Source organism: Saccoglossus kowalevskii, chromosome 4 (genome assembly GCF_978046115.1).
Source record: "Saccoglossus kowalevskii chromosome 4, keSacKowa6.1, whole genome shotgun sequence".
Classification (NCBI taxonomy): Eukaryota; Metazoa; Hemichordata; class Enteropneusta; family Harrimaniidae; genus Saccoglossus; species Saccoglossus kowalevskii.
This window is the reverse complement of record NC_140644.1, coordinates 40,397,309-40,414,183: the sequence shown is the minus strand read 5'-3', so window position 1 is coordinate 40,414,183 and position 16,875 is coordinate 40,397,309. Positions and strand designations below refer to the sequence as shown.

At 34.8% G+C, this 16,875-nt stretch overlaps 2 protein-coding genes across 2 annotated transcripts in view; one reads left to right on the top strand and one right to left on the bottom strand.

Moving 5' to 3' along the window:
* The window catches only part of LOC144363249 (GTP-binding protein 8-like), a 93,159-nt gene extending 83,477 nt beyond the window's left edge, over positions 1-9,682 (top strand). Inside the window, exons 5-6 of the mRNA XM_085498631.1 lie at positions 8,282-8,400; positions 9,440-9,682. Of these exons, the coding sequence (XP_085354757.1) occupies positions 8,282-8,400; positions 9,440-9,539 (219 nt within the window). The 3' untranslated portion in view covers positions 9,540-9,682. The remainder of the gene's footprint in view (positions 1-8,281; positions 8,401-9,439) is intronic.
* A 3,229-nt stretch (positions 9,683-12,911) lies between these two features.
* On the bottom strand, positions 12,912-15,732 carry LOC144363250 (uncharacterized). Its single transcript, XM_078014079.2, has 2 exons — positions 15,608-15,732; positions 12,912-13,997 (listed from the first exon to the last, which is right to left on the bottom strand). The coding sequence occupies exons 1-2, from the start codon at positions 15,730-15,732 to the stop codon at positions 12,938-12,940; spliced, it is 1,185 nt and encodes a 394-aa protein (XP_077870205.2). The 3' UTR covers positions 12,912-12,937.
* Positions 15,733-16,875: the final 1,143 nt, after the last annotated feature.

The window sequence follows — 16,875 nt, the reverse complement described above, 5'->3', positions numbered from 1 at the left end:
CAGGTAGAAAGGATGAACAGAACACTGCTGTCTATGTTAAGGACACTGCCAGAAAAACAGAAGTCTAGATGGAAGGAATCAGTAAACAAAATGGTGCATGCCTATAATTGCACTAGAAATGACGCAACTGGATTTTCACCACACTATCTATTGTTTGGACGATCTCCAAGATTACCTGTGGATGTGCTGTTTCAACTAGAGGAAAAAGAACAGTCTGGTAGTCACCAAGATTATGTTTCCAGGTGGCAGACTAGTATGAACGAAGCATATAAGCTAGCAGCTGAAAGTGCAAACAAACAAGCAGAGAGAGGGAAAAGGTACTATGACCGTAAAATACACAGTACTATTCTTCAACCAGGTGACAGAGTCTTGATACGAAATCTTAGCCAACGTGGAGGACCGGGTGTAAACTACGGTCATACTGGGAAGACAAGATCCATATTGTAACGGAGAGAAAGGGAGATGACAGCCCAGTCTACAAACTGAAACCTGAAAATGGTGATGGAAGACCCAGAGTAGTACATCGTAACCTACTGTTACCTTGTGATGGGTTACCATTAGAGATTCCTGCAATACCACCAGTCCAAACATCACATCAGGTGGGCACCAGGAGAAGACGAGTAACAAGACAAAATAGTAATTCCCATCATTCCACTGATACATCCAGTGATGAAGAGGATATCTATTATTTAGTTCCTGAGTCGAGTAGAGAATCAGACACCAGAAGATCACCAAGCAATTTAGAAACTTCTGAAACATTACACCCATTGAATATATCAGCTGAGGTGTTTGAACCAACTTGTGGTAATTCTGTACCTCAACAATCAACCTTTCCTGAAGTTGAACCAAACTCATTATTTGGTACCACTGAACAGACTGTACTTGTGCCAGAACCTGAACCCTTGTCTGAACCTCAACCTCAGATGCTTAATTCAGGTATTGAACCGGACTCGGCGTTGGGTACCACTGAACAGACTGTACCTGTACCCGTACTCATGTCTGAACCTCAACCTCAGATGCTTAATTCAGGTATTGAACCGGACTCTGTGTTGGGTACCACTGAACAGACTGTACCTGTACCCGTACTTATGTCTGAACCTCAGCCTGAGATGCTTAATTCAGGTATTCTAGCTAACCCTGTTCATGAACCAGTACATCCAGAAGTAGACCCAGCAAGAAGATGCTCAACAAGAGAGAGAAGACCACCATCTACATTGACCTATACATCACTTGGTCAACCAACATACCAGCATATCAATCCAATAGTCAACAGTGCAATGGTGAACAATGTATCCACCCCAGTGCACCCAGCAGCGGTATGGAATACACATTACATTCCATATCAACTGGGTTATCCACCTATGGTGCCATGGATGTGGCCCAACAACACATATACATCACCCCAGCAAGATGTATGTTCCTCAACAAAATAAGGGACAATATCATGGGATCAATTTATTTACTGGATGTAATGAAAACCTTCCAGCAGAATTGAAGAACAATAGGAATTTAACCGCAGTTGGTGACAAGAATATGCAGGTCACTGGAAACAATCCGGAATTATTCACTGTGATAATGTCATTGGATTAACTTAATTACTGCTACGTATATTAGTAGTCGGACTTGATTGTGGACATTATAATTGCTTACTGAGTGTGTATCTCAAATAGTTAAACTGTTACTTTGCAATGTGACTTTTAAGCACAGAAAACAGCCATTATATTAGTTAAAAAAAAGTAGGGATTTTTATAATCTTTTGACCATGTGTTTCTGATGGCCACAGAACTCATTGTCACACATTACAGATATCATAGGAAAGCTACATGTATATCTGTGTAGTAAGGATGAGATTACCTTGGAAATGGACTGTTAAACTATTCCAGCAAAGACAGTTATTAACATGTTTACTATGCACAATGGAACTTTTAAGTAATGAACTTGATTGATAAAAGATATGAAACAAGAACCATTTTCATGCTTCAGGTTATTGGTATTAATGTTGCCATATTTTATCAAATGCGCGAAGGCATTTCTTTTAGAGAGGGGAGAGTGTGGAGCCCTGGTAGAATTAGGTTGACTATCAAATTAACATTATATTGTAGTTTTGTGTTATATAGGCAGTCATTGTTATTTATTTATTAATTATTTAGTAAGGTAGCCACTAGTGCACTGTAACTATTATTATATATCAGTATTTATAGTTAGATAGCAATTAGATAATACATGTATAACTATTATTCCATGTACTAGTGAAACAAGCCGTTCAAGGCTAAAAGACTTATGCACACTAGTACTTTATGTAAACAGGAGCACATGTTCAAGTTTCAGGGTCATTACCATGTATGGAATTAAGTGTATTATCTAAACAGGATGTGGAGGTAATTAGTAGATAGGAGGCAGTTAAGTCAGTCACACCCTAGACAGACCAGCAAGGGATTAGCATCTGTTATAGCAGCTCTCTCATACTCCACTGTGTGATCTCTATGTACCTCATTGAATAAACCCAACTATTATACACTTGGAAAACCATGGAACAAAACACATAATTATCTGTACAATCCTTGTAAAACCATGGAACAAAACACATAATTATCTGTGCAATCCATCTAAAACCATTGCACAAAACACAATTATCTGTACAATCCATGTAAAACCATGGCACAAAACACATAATTATCTGTACAATCCATGTAAAACCATGGCACAAAACACATAATTATCTGTATAATTTATGTCAAACCATGGAACAAAACACGTAATTATCTGTGCAATCCATCTAAAACCATGGCACAAAACACAATTATCTGTACAATCCATGTAAAACCATGGAACAAAACACATAATTATCTGTACAATCCATGTAAAACCATGGCACAAAACATAATTATCTGTACAATCCATGTAAAACCATGGCACAAAACTCAATTATCTGTACAATCCATGTAAAACCGTGGCACAAAACGCAATTATCTGTACAATCCATGTAAAACCATGGCACAAAACACAATTATCTGTATAATCCATGTAAAACCATGGCTCAAAACACATAATTATCTGTACAATCCATGTAAAACCATGGAACAAAACACATAATTATCTGTGCAATTCATCTAAAACCATTGCACAAAACACAATTATCTGTACAATCCATGTAAAACCATGGCACAAAACACATAATTATCTGTATAATTTATGTCAAACCATGGCACAAAACACAATTATCTGTACAATCCATGTAAAACCATGGAACAAAACACATAATTATCTGTACAATCCATGTAAAACCATGGCACAAAACAATTATCTGTACAATCCATGTAAAACCATGGCACAAAACTCAATTATCTGTACAATCCATGTAAAACCGTGGCACAAAACGCAATTATCTGTACAATCCATGTAAAACCATGGCACAAAACACAATTATCTGTACAATCCATGTAAAACCATGGCACAAAACACTATCTGTATAATCCATGTAAAACCATGGCTCAAAACACATAATTATCTGTACAATCCATGTAAAACCATGGCACAAAACACAATTATCTGTACAATCCATGTAAAACCATGGTACAAAACGCATAATTATCTGTACAATTTATGTAAAACCATGGTACAAAACGCATAATTATCTGTACAATCCATGTAAAACCATGGCACAAAACTCAATTATCTGTACAATCCATGTAAAACCGTGGCACAAAACGCAATTATCTGTACAATCCATGTAAAACCATGGCACAAAACACAATTATCTGTACAATCCATGTAAAACCATGGCACAAAACACTATCTGTATAATCCATGTAAAACCATGGCTCAAAACACATAATTATCTGTACAATCCATGTAAAACCATGGCACAAAACACAATTATCTGTACAATCCATGTAAAACCATGGTACAAAACGCATAATTATCTGTACAATTTATGTAAAACCATGGTACAAAACACATAATTATCTACAATCCATGTAAAACCATGGAACAAAACACAATTATCTGTACAATCCATGTAAAACCATGGCACAAAGCACAATTATCTGTACAATCCATGTAAAACCATGGCACAAAACACATAATTATCTGTACAATCCATGTAAAACCATGGAACAAAACACGTAATTATCTGTACAATCCATGTAAAACCATGGAACAAAACACATAATTATCTGTACAATTTATGTAAAACCATGGCACAAAACATAATTATCTGTACAATCCATGTAAAACCATGGCACAAAGCACAATTATCTGTACAATCCATGTAAAACCATGGCACAAAACACAATTATCTGTACAATCCATGTAAAACCATGGCACAAAACACAATTATCTGTACAATTTATGTAAAACCATGGAACAAAACACAATTATCTGTACAATCCATGTAAAACCATGGCACAAAACACAATTATCTGTACAATCCATGTAAAACCATGGCACAAAACACAATTATCTGTACAATCCATGTAAAACCATGGCACAAAGCACAATTATCTGTACAATCCATGTAAAACCATGGCACAAAGCACAATTATCTGTACAATCCATGTAAAACCATGGCACAAAACACATAATTATCTGTACAATCCATGTAAAACCATGGAACAAAACACGTAATTATCTGTACAATCCATGTAAAACCATGGAACAAAACACATAATTATCTGTACAATTTATGTAAAACCATGGCACAAAACATAATTATCTGTACAATCCATGTAAAACCATGGCACAAAGCACAATTATCTGTACAATCCATGTAAAACCATGGCACAAAACACAATTATCTGTACAATCCATGTAAAACCATGGCACAAAACACAATTATCTGTACAATTTATGTAAAACCATGGCACAAAACACAATTATCTGTACAATCCATGTAAAACCATGGCACAAAGCACAATTATCTGTACAATCCATGTAAAACCATGGAACAAAACACATAATTATCTGTATAATCCATGTAAAACCATGGAACAAAACACAATTATCTGTACAATCCATGTAAAACCATGGCACAAAACACATAAATATCTGTACAATCCATGTAAAACCATGGCACAAAACACATTATATGTACAATCCATGTAAAACCATGGAACAAAACACATAATTATCTGTACAATCCATGTAAAACCATGTCACAAAACACAATTATCCGTACAATTTAAGTAAAACCATGGCACAAAACACATAATTATCTGTACAATCCATGCAAAACCATGGCACAAAACACAATTATCTGTACAATCCATGTAAAACCATGGCACAAAACACATAAATATCTGTACAATCCATGTAAAACCATGGCACAAAACACAATTATCTGTACAATCCATGTAAAACCATGGCACAAAACACAATTATCTGTACAATTTATGTAAAACCATGGCACAAAACACAATTATCTGTACAATCCATGTAAAACCATGGCACAAAGCACAATTATCTGTACAATCCATGTAAAACCATGGAACAAAACACATAATTATCTGTATAATCCATGTAAAACCATGGAACAAAACACAATTATCTGTACAATCCATGTAAAACCATGGCACAAAACACATAAATATCTGTACAATCCATGTAAAACCATGGCACAAAACACATATGTACAATCCATGTAAAACCATGGAACAAAACACATAATTATCTGTACAATCCATGTAAAACCATGTCACAAAACACAATTATCCGTACAATTTAAGTAAAACCATGGCACAAAACACATAATTATCTGTACAATCCATGCAAAACCATGGCACAAAACACAATTATCTGTACAATCCATGTAAAACCATGGCACAAAACACAATTATCTGTACAATCCATGTAAAACCGTGGCACAAAACACGTAATTATCTGTACAATCCATGTAAAACCATGGCACTAAGCACATAATTATCTGTACAATCTATGTAAAACCATGGAACAAAACACAATTATCTGTACAATCCATGTAAAACCATGGCACAAAACACAATTATCTGTACAATCCATGTAAAACCATGGCACAAAACACAATTATCTGTACAATCCATGTAAAACCATGGCACAAAAAACAATTATCTGTACAATCTATGTAAAACCGTGGAACAAAACACATAATTATCTGTACAATCCATGTAAAACTATGGTACAAAACACAATTATTTGTACAATCCATGTAAAACCATGGCACAAAACATAATTATCTGTACAATCCATGTAAAACCATGGCACAAAACATAATTATCTGTACAATCCATGTAAAACCATGGCATAAAAAACAATTATCTGTACAATCCATGTAAAACCATGGCACAAAACACGTAATTATCTGTACAATCCATGTAAAATCATGGCACAAAACACATATCTGTACAATCCATGTAAAACCATGGCACAAAACACAATTATCTGTACAATCCCTGTAAAACCATGGAACAAAACACATAATTATCTGTACAATCCCTGTAAAACCATGGCACAAAACACAATTATCTCTACAATCCCTGTAAAACCATGGCACAAAACACAATTAGGTATCTGTACAATCCATGTAAAACCATGGAACAAAACACAATTATCTGTACAATCCATGTAAAACCATGGCACAAAACAAAATTATCTGTACAATCCATGTAAAACCATGGCACAAAACAAAATTATCTGTACAATCCATGTAGAACCATGGCACAAAACAAAATTATTTGTACAATCCATGTAGAACCATGGAACAAAACACAATTATCTGTACAATCCATGTAAAACCATGGCACAAAACACAATTAGGTATCTGTACAATCCATGTAAAACCATGGCACAAAACACAATTAGGTATCTGTACAATCCATGTAAAACCATGGCACAAAACACATAATTATCTGTACAATCCATGTAAAACCATGGAACAAAACACATAATTATCTGTACAATCCATGTAAAACCATGGCACAAAACACGTAATTATCTGTACAATCCATGTAAAACCATGGAACAAAACACATAATTATCTGTACAGTCCCTGTAAAACCATGGCACAAAACAAAATTATCTGTACAATCCATGTAGAACCATGGAACAAAACACAATTTTCTGTACAATCCATGTAAAACCATGGCACAAAACACAATTAGGTATTTGTACAATTTATGTAAAACTATGGGACAAAACACAATTAGGTATCTGTACAATTTATGTAAAACTATGGGACAAAACATAATTAGGTATCTGTACAATTTATGTAAAACTATGGGACAAAACACAATTAGGTATCTGTACAATTTATGTAAAACTATGGGACAAAACACAATTAGGTATCTGTACAATCTATGTAAAACCATGGCACGTACATGTACGTACAAAACACATTATTATCTGTACAATCCATGTAAAACCATGGCACGTACGTACAAAACACAATTATCTGTACAATCCATGTAAAACCATGGCACAAAACACAATTAGGTATCTGTACAATTTATGTAAAACTATGGGACAAAACACAATTAGGTATCTGTACAATCTATGTAAAACTATGGGACAAAACACAATTAGGTATCTGTACAATCTATGTAAAACCATGGCACGTACATGTACGTACAAAACACATTATTATCTGTACAATCCATGTAAAACCATGGCACGTACGTACAAAACACAATTATCTGTACAATCCATGTAAAACCATGGCACAAAACACAATTAGGTATCTGTACAATTTATGTAAAACTATGGGACAAAACACAATTAGGTATCTGTACAATTTATGTAAAACTATGGGACAAAACACAATTAGATATCTGTACAATCTATGTAAAACCATGGCACGTACATGTACGTACAAAACACATTATTATCTGTACAATCCATGTAAAACCATGGCACGTACGTACAAAACACAATTATCTGTATAATCCATGTAAAACCATGGCACAAAACACATAATTATCTGTACAATCCATGTAAAACCATGGCACAAAACACATAATTATCTGTACAATCTATGTAAAACCATGGCACAAAATACGCCGTCACTAGTAGTCCAAACCACACATGTGAAACTATAGCACTAAACTTGTGGGTAGAATGAGTCCACTGTTAGTATCGGTTCATCGTCTTTGTGCTAAAAATAAATTATAGTCTATTTACAATTTAAATTCAGCATTGTGAATTTCAGACATTACTAAAAGTTATTGTTATATATAAGTTAAAGTTTATTGAAAAAAAAAAGAAATCATCATAGTGACAAATGCATTCAGAACTTTTATATATTTCATTCCAGATAGTTTTGACAAAGATTGACAGGTTGTCAAAACACTCTTTACTAAAGTGTGTCTTTGAAACTAGAGATATAATGAGAGAGAAAACTTCTTTCTGTTTACCACAACCATTTCTAGTCAGGTAAGTTCCTCTATCTTATTGACCACATACATGTATAGTACAATGTACTTTCTACCTATACATCATATTCAGTGCTGCCTAACATTACAATGCCTAGTAACAACGATAATATGCACAAATATTTACAATCAAAACAAAGTCATACTGTACTGTCATTCAGTCCATACTTATTTTTAACTTAGATAATAAGTCCCTGTTTCAGTCGAAGGTTCGTCTGTCAGTGCATCTGGAGCTATTTCTCGGGCATGTTTTGACTGATTTCATTCAAATCTAACACACAAACCATGTAAATGATTTTACATATACACATCAATTTTTATTCTATCAGGTATGACCGACTAGCAACCATATTGATCCTCAATGTTTTTTACTTAATCATGTCAGGACTTATCTGGATTTCATTCAAACTTTGTATCAGGATAAAACATATTTATTTTGATATACAAAAGGCTTTGTAATAAAAAATTAGTTATTAAAATTTTCAAAATTCAAAGACATATAGATTTATGTGTGCCCATCTGTATTTGAATGCATTTGTATTGAAGAAAACAAAAGGGAATAATATCAATGAAATGTCATTGAAACCATAAAAAATTGCATGCACAAGAAACTTTTATGTCTTGCCTTTGTGTTAAAAAGTGTTTGAGAAATTGATAAGGTTCTTAATGACATGTTCAAATTTTGAGTTTTGGAACAAAAGTGGCCACCAGTTGCTCAAAGGCCAAAGAAAAAAAACAAATTGAGGTGCATATATGTATATTTGTTATCGTAACAAGTTTGAATAAAATGCCATATACAAGAAATTAAATGTAATCATTCAGTGTCAAAAAAAAAATAAGTGAAAAGTTTATCCAATAATCTTTTTGAATTCTATGAAGACACTGTCGTCTGTCCACACATTCTTTTATCTGATTTATCTGCCACACATACTGTGCACATTTGGGGAATTGTACTTTTTACCATGTTTAGGAATAACACAATGGTGGAATAATTGCATGGAACTCATCCTGATTTGTATTATCTTTTTATTTATCACTAGTTCACATACATTGGATGGTGTAACATTGTTGAAATGTTTCATTGGACACACTACTGGAGTGCTCAGATCAAATGAAGATGGAAATGACATGTCACCATAACAACATTTTGTGATAAATCACATGATTTTTTAATGTTGTGTAAACATATATCATGGAGAAACATAATTAGTTATTTTAACAGATGGTGATACTGATTAGCAATATTGTAATATATGATATTAATAAATCCTCATACTTGTAAATATTGCCCCAATTGGTATGTCATATTTGCTGCATATAAACCAAAAATTGCATTTAGGGAATGGGTGAAAAGATGTTTTGGCAGGACAGGGGTAACAAATGGCTGGAAAAGGGCAACATTTGAAAGTAAAAGTTGTTGAAAAGGGTTATAAATTGGCCTAAAAAATGTATAAGTTGAGTGGAAAGTTGTAAAAGTTTTGATGACAGTAACTTACAAACCTTATGGTCAATACCCTGGTTGGAAAGTCATAAACCTTCACTGCAAGAATATAAACAGTGTTTGTAATTTGTCATAATAGTTAACAGACAACAAAAAACTTGCCTGCAGTGCTAAAAATTTACCAGCTCTGTTTATGTTTTCAATATTTTATTTACTTTCAATCATTTCATTATATTTCATTCAATCAGTGTCACTGCAGCAACTTTCATTCAAGTAAGAAATATCTTATTCATATTGTGAGAGTTTGCTAAATCATGCATCGTTCATGGATTGTTGTCGTTTTACATGTTACATGTGTCCAAACAGTCGCATCAGACCTAGGTACATAATTTTGGCAACAATATTAACTCCATATACTGTGATTAGTTGAAATTAAATGAAAGTCAGAAAGTTGGTTGCAAGGAGTAAAAGTTGGCTTGAAGATTGAAAGATTGAAAAAGGGTTACTAGAAATTGGGTAAAAAGGTGACTGAAAACAGGTTACAGTTGAATCAAAAGTCATAACAGTTGGATGGAAGGACATACAGGTTTGCAGGTCAAGTTTGCAGAAATGTTAGTTTCCCGTAGGTGGAAAAAATCGGCTGGCAGGTCTGACAAGTTTTTTTGATAAAAGAACATTGATGTTCGTTGGAAAGCCATACCAGTTGGCTGAAAATTTGTAAAGGGTGGCTGGACTGGTGATAAAATTAGCCTGGAAGTCGTAAAAGTTGGATGGAAGGTCATAAAAGTTAGTTGGTAGGTCATAAAAGTTGACTGACTGTCATAAAAATTGGTTGGAAGGTCATAAAAGTTAGCTGGAAGGTCATAAAAGTTAGTTGGAAGGTCGTAAAAGTTAGTTGGAAGGGCTTAAAAGTTAGCTGGAAGGTCATAAAAGTTAGTTGGAAGGTCGTAAAAGTTAGTTGGAAGGGCTTAAAAGTTAGCTGGAAGGTCATAAAAGTTAGTTGGTAGGTCATAAAAATTGCCTGACTGTCATAAAAGTTGGTTGGAAAGTCATAAAAGTTAGTTGGAAGGTCATAAAAGTTAGTTGGAAGGTCATAAAAGTTAGTTGGTAGGTCATAAAAATTGCCTGACTGTCATAAAAGTTGGTTGGAAAGTCATAAAAGTTGGTTGGAAAGTCATAAAAGTTAGTTGGAAGGTCATAAAAGTTAGTTGGTAGGTCATAAAAATTGCCTGACTGTAAGTTGGTTGGAAAGTCATAAAAGTTAGTTGGAAGGGCTTAAAAGTTAGCTGGAAGGTCATAAAAGTTAGTTGGAAGGTCGTAAAAGTTAGTTGGAAGGGCTTAAAAGTTAGCTGGAAGGTCATAACAGTTAGTTGGAAAGGCTTAAAAGTTGGCTGGAAGGTCATAAAAGTTAGTTGGAAGGTCGTAAAAGTTAGTTGGAAGGGCTTAAAAGTTAGCTGGAAGGTCATAAAAGTTAGTTGGAAGGTCGTAAAAGTTAGTTGGAAGGACTTAAAAGTTAGCTGGAAGGTCATAAAAGTTAGTTGGAAGGTCGTAAAAGTTAGTTGGAAGGGCTTAAAAGTTAGCTGGAAGGTCATAAAAGTTAGTTGGAAGGTCATAAAAGTTAGTTGGAAGGTCATAAAAGTTAGTTGGAAAGGCTTAAAAGTTAGCTGGAAGTTCATAAAAGTTAGTTGGTAGGTCATAAAAATTGCCTGACTGTCATAAAAGTTGGTTGGAAAGTCATAAAAGTTAGTTGGAAGGGCTTAAAAGTTAGCTGGAAGGTCATAAAAGTTAGTTGGAAGGTCATAAAAGTTAGTTGGAAAGGCTTAAAAGTTAGCTGGAAGGTCATAAAAGTTGGCCGGAAGGTCATAAAAATTAGCAGGAAGGTCATAAAAGTTGACCGGAAGGTCATAAAAGTTGGCCAGAAGGTCATAAAATTAGCCGGAAGATCATATATGTTGACTGGAAGGTTTTAAAATTTGGCTGCAATTATGCTCGAAGGTTGTAATACATGGCTGCAGTGTCATAACAGTTGGGTTAAAGGTCGCCAAAGATGGCTGGAAGGTGGTAACAGTTGGCAGAATGGTCAGGGTCAAGTTAGTTCCAAGGTCAAAATAGTCCAATTATAGGTCGTACAAGATGGCCGGATAAGCATAAAAATTGGCTATAATGGGGGGGGGGTTGCTAGAGGGTCATAAAGGTTTAACAAATTTGGAAGGTGATGAAATTGGTTGGTCGTAAACGTTGGCTAGAAGGTGTTTGAAGTTAGGAGCTGTAAGTGGTAAAATTTGAGTGTGAAAGTTACAATGTCGATGTGATGTACCTAACCTACTTGTGGTCAGATCATGTAACAATAACAGCAAAAATAGAAATGTTTATACATATTTTGTAGGGCATAGTTATATATATATATATATATATATATATATATATATATATATATATATATTTACAGAAATGGATCTACTGATTCTATTGCTTGTTATTGATTTATGAAACCAGTATGTAATAAAAGGCATCACACAGACTACCACTAAAAGTACTAAAAAAAAATTTAACACCAATATTTTTTCACATTTTTATGTATTCTTTGAAACTCGTTTGCGAAGCACACGACGGGATGATGCACAGACCTAATTTGTTTAGGTCGTGCTCATTCATTTTTTTCTCAAAAACATTCAACAGATTCAATAAAACTTAGCATATAATGGCTCTGCAATAAAATACCTAACTTTTTAAGTTCCATCACTTGTTTTTTAAGAACCACCCACCACAATATTCACTGTACCTTGGTACATATGTATTCTGTGGTAATCCACAGGTTGAATTATATGATTGTCATATTACCCAATTTTTGTAAGTTTGGTAAGTTACGACACAGGATTTCTTTAGTTTTCATAATTTATTTTTTGATTTAGAATCAATTGAATATAACTAATATTACTAACAGTTGACTTGAACAGTTGAACGGCTTATTCTTGAACACACGTTTTGTTCAGAATACATCCAGCAACTTTTAACACACTTATTGTGTCACAGTACTGAGGTCTAAATATTAGACTACACCTATCCTATACTACCGGGTACACTCTTTATATACGAATCAAACGTTCTCTCCAAATCTAAAATAATTCTTTTTCTGCATTTGGAATATTTTCATAGCTTCATTGTATATTATTATATCATAATACAGCGCGTCGTACACCTTGGCGTCGGCTAGTAATCTCTGTCTCTTCTCGGCTCTTAAATTAGAAGACGACTGTTTCTTGCGGTTAAGTGAGATGCTCTTGCATGTTGTTACAAATGGCAAATTGTACACCATCTGAAGCATTTCCATTGTTAGACCAAACTCGTCTGTAGTACCTATCATTGTAAACCAATTATGTAAATTACCAATGACGTAATCTAAAAGTGTTTGTCGTTCATCCGATGTCAACAAATATTCCAGATAAGCTTTATGTTTATACCAGCAGGGTATGTTTTTACTGGTATCAATGTTATTTCGTTTTCCAACAATTTGGATCGTCTCGTTTGAGTCTTTCATCTTGCATATTTTCGGGCTGTACAGAAGCTGTGTAAAGAGATGGCTTCCTGTGTACACGGCAAATTGGTGCAGGGAAATTGAAGATACATTCCATAGCATGCATATTGGATCCTTCGAATGTACGGCTATGCAATATTCGTAGGCAGACACTATCCTTTCGTACGGGTCACGGAGTACAGTGTAATAGGAACACGGTGAGATATCTGCTTCATCGCACAAACCGAACGCAGCATCACCATAAAAGAAATACCCGGCCATACTCTTATTTTTTTCAATAGCACGTTGATATAAAAATGTGAGTATTGATCCATCCCAGATGAGATACGGGAGATGTTGATCTTTCATTTTCAACGACAATTTGTCGATGCACCTCCGCATTGTCATCCCACCACATTTCTGGTGATGCAGATACGAGATGGCCAATTTGCTTTGGTTGAGGGCGCTCCTCTCTTTCAAACTTAGTGAAGTGAAATAATTTGGCACGATGTTCTTGACGGTTAAAAGTGGGTACTGGATATTTTCTAATTCAATTTTATTCCTCGTATGTTCATTAGTGTAGTTGTCAAAAGATTCTGTATTATTTGTTGCCTGTACATTGGTGTCAATTGAAAGCACTCTCCTGTGAAGAAAAATACAAAAGTAGATGGTTGCGACGATCGTACTAAAGTATATTGTTTTCTGGGCGGTAGGTATCCATAAACACATAATAAATTTATACGGGTAATGTAAAAAAATTGAATGAACTAGTGCTCTCCCCAGACATGTGAAGGAGTCTTGGTTAATTTTCATACTAATACAAAAAGGCAATTAACGATACAAATGACAACCACTCGGTCCTGTGGATTCGATTACAAATCGTGTGCATATTAAGACATGTCATGTGTTTGTGCCAACTTAAATTCCGAAAATCAGAAAGCGTTAATATGAATGCAACTTACGAGTGGTATGAGGTAACAAAAATGAATCCACATAGGTGGTTAGTAGACAATTTGGAATCAAATGCTATAGACAATCAGTATGAACTCAAATAATATCGACCTCAGGTAGATGTGAACCCGGGAATACACAATGACGTGTTTGAAAACTGTATTTTGGACACTAATGATTGACTGTTCTCTGTCATATTTTAACAAAATAAATAATTTCGGACTCGTGGATTTATATTTAAAATTGTTGCACTCTCATTGATATCTATTAATTAGTTTTATTGAGATATAATCGTTCAAGATACCACAGTTTTACCACATTCCTATAATTTCAACATTGTTCGTGAGACATTAGAGATATTATCTACATAATTTCCCATCATTGAGAAATATGAAACATACAAGTTCAACACTGTCAAAAAATGCATGACAATATTGAGAGCATGACAAACCATCAGCATAATTAGAAGTCTTGCAGTATTTTGTTTTATTTTTAGCGTTGGCCCAAGACCAGAAATATATAATTTAGGCTGTAAAATAATGGTATAAAGGGCACACGGGTTAATCAGCTCAGTTACACTGGCCACGGACTCAGTTGTTACACTGCTGAACAATGACACAAATTCCATTGTTTCCACTTGTGTACCTGCGTACGGTGATGGGGTGGAATGGGACGGGGACGGTGATGGGATGGGATGGGATGGAACGGGATCGGGATCGGGGATGGGATGGGATGGAATGTGACGGGGACGGTGATGGGATGGGACGGGGACGAGGACGGGGACGGTGATGGGATGGGATGGGATGGGATGGGATGGGATGGGACAGTGATGGGGTGGGATGGGATTTGACGGGAACGGGGATGGGGATAGGATGGGACGGGGATGGTGATGAGGTGGGATGGGATAATTCTAAAATATTAAAATCAAACAGGGCTAAATAATTAAGAATAAAATGATGTCCATGCCTACTATTAATTGTCTCTCTTGATGCCAGTATGCCTACTATTCTCAATTGAAAACGTGTAAACAGAAACTCTAGTTTTAATCCCATTGTATATTTTTGTTTTTTATCTGAATAATGCTTATAATTATTTTGTACGAACTTTCTTCTTCTTCTTCTTTGTTAATGATTTTTTGTCATTTATCCTATAAATTTGTTTCTTTTTTTCTTTTAATAATTCATTAATAATTATTAGTGAGTTGTGTAACAAAACAAAGGATTCAATTTTAAGGTTTTATAATGTTCAATAGCTACACCCCAAATTACATAACCTGTATAAAATAAATATGAATATACTCACAATACACCGTGTCCTTCTCTGCTTGACTCAGGGGTCAATGCTACACTGTGAAACTGGTGATATATGAATATGACGTAACAAATTGATCCAACCAATAAGAAAAGCGCTATATTCTTTGTCTTCATATCAGTCACATACCTCATACACTAAACAAACACAGAGAAACTATTGTAAGCTTACCCCAGTTAAGCAGATGTAGTTAACAACCCGTGTTTTAATGAGCAGAAAACAACTTAGGATTCTTCCATAATGGTAACTCGCCATTCCAGTCTAGTGACCTACACTGAATACCTTGACAGTAACAACTGTCACCTGCGAATGTATAACTAACACTTGCAGAGAACTATATTTTTCTTATCCTGACATTGTGTGTTATACAATTTGGATGAAAGGCTAGACTTCCGAGCCCATTTTTAGCACATGGTAACCAGCTCTGAGTAAATAAGTACATATTTAGTAATGCACTACGGCGCCCTGAAACCATGAGCGTTCACAATATAACTTGTACAGTGTTGCTGCGCAAACAATCAATATACGACTCATTTGATGATTTGCCACGTACTAATGTTATTTTACTGTGAAGATGTAACCTTGTAAAAACAGTACGAAAAGTTGTTTTTTAACCATGTATTTTATGCAGAGCCTGTTTATATCAATGAAATTATACATTGCTCGGTTCTGTATATCTGGATCCTGGGTGACAATAACGAGGACATCTTAGGCATGATATGTTAATCGGCTGGTCATTGAGGTACGTGAAACAGCGCGTTACTATGAGTAAATTTTACACTGACCACTATCAGACGTTGATAAGTAACTATATGCCATCAGTTGACCAAGAATAGTGTTTACAAACAACGAACAATATATTATTGGGAACCAAGTCAACTTCAAGTCCCTTTTTCTAGTGTTTTTGATATAATGGTCATATTACATTTCATTGTATAATTTAAAATAAAATATTTGAGACTAAAAACCAACACCAACAAAGTCATTTTCATCTTAAAATTCACATAATAAAAGTGTGCGTACTTATCTGTCAAGCTGTGCGAGATAACACACTTTGCGAAGAGGTTCACAGTGTTTTCTGTTTAATGTGAATGAAGTGTTGTTCTACATCAGTGGTACCTGGGTGTGGTTACCTTTTTAAGTACCTCTTTTCAAATCGGTACAATTCTTTATTACAGTTCACTGAACTGATTTACATAATTTATTGAAGTGCCGGTCAGAGGACCCGCAATAATGCCGATCGCTATTTGTGGTTTACT

Coding starts and splice junctions, on each gene's coding strand:
- LOC144363250 (XM_078014079.2), bottom strand. CDS start 15,732: ATGAAGACAAAGAATATAGCGCTTTTCTTATTGGTTGGATCAATTTGT. Junction 13,998..15,607: donor AGAGAAGGACACGGTGTATT/GTGAGTATATTC, acceptor TTTTCTTCACAG/GAGAGTGCTTTCAATTGACA.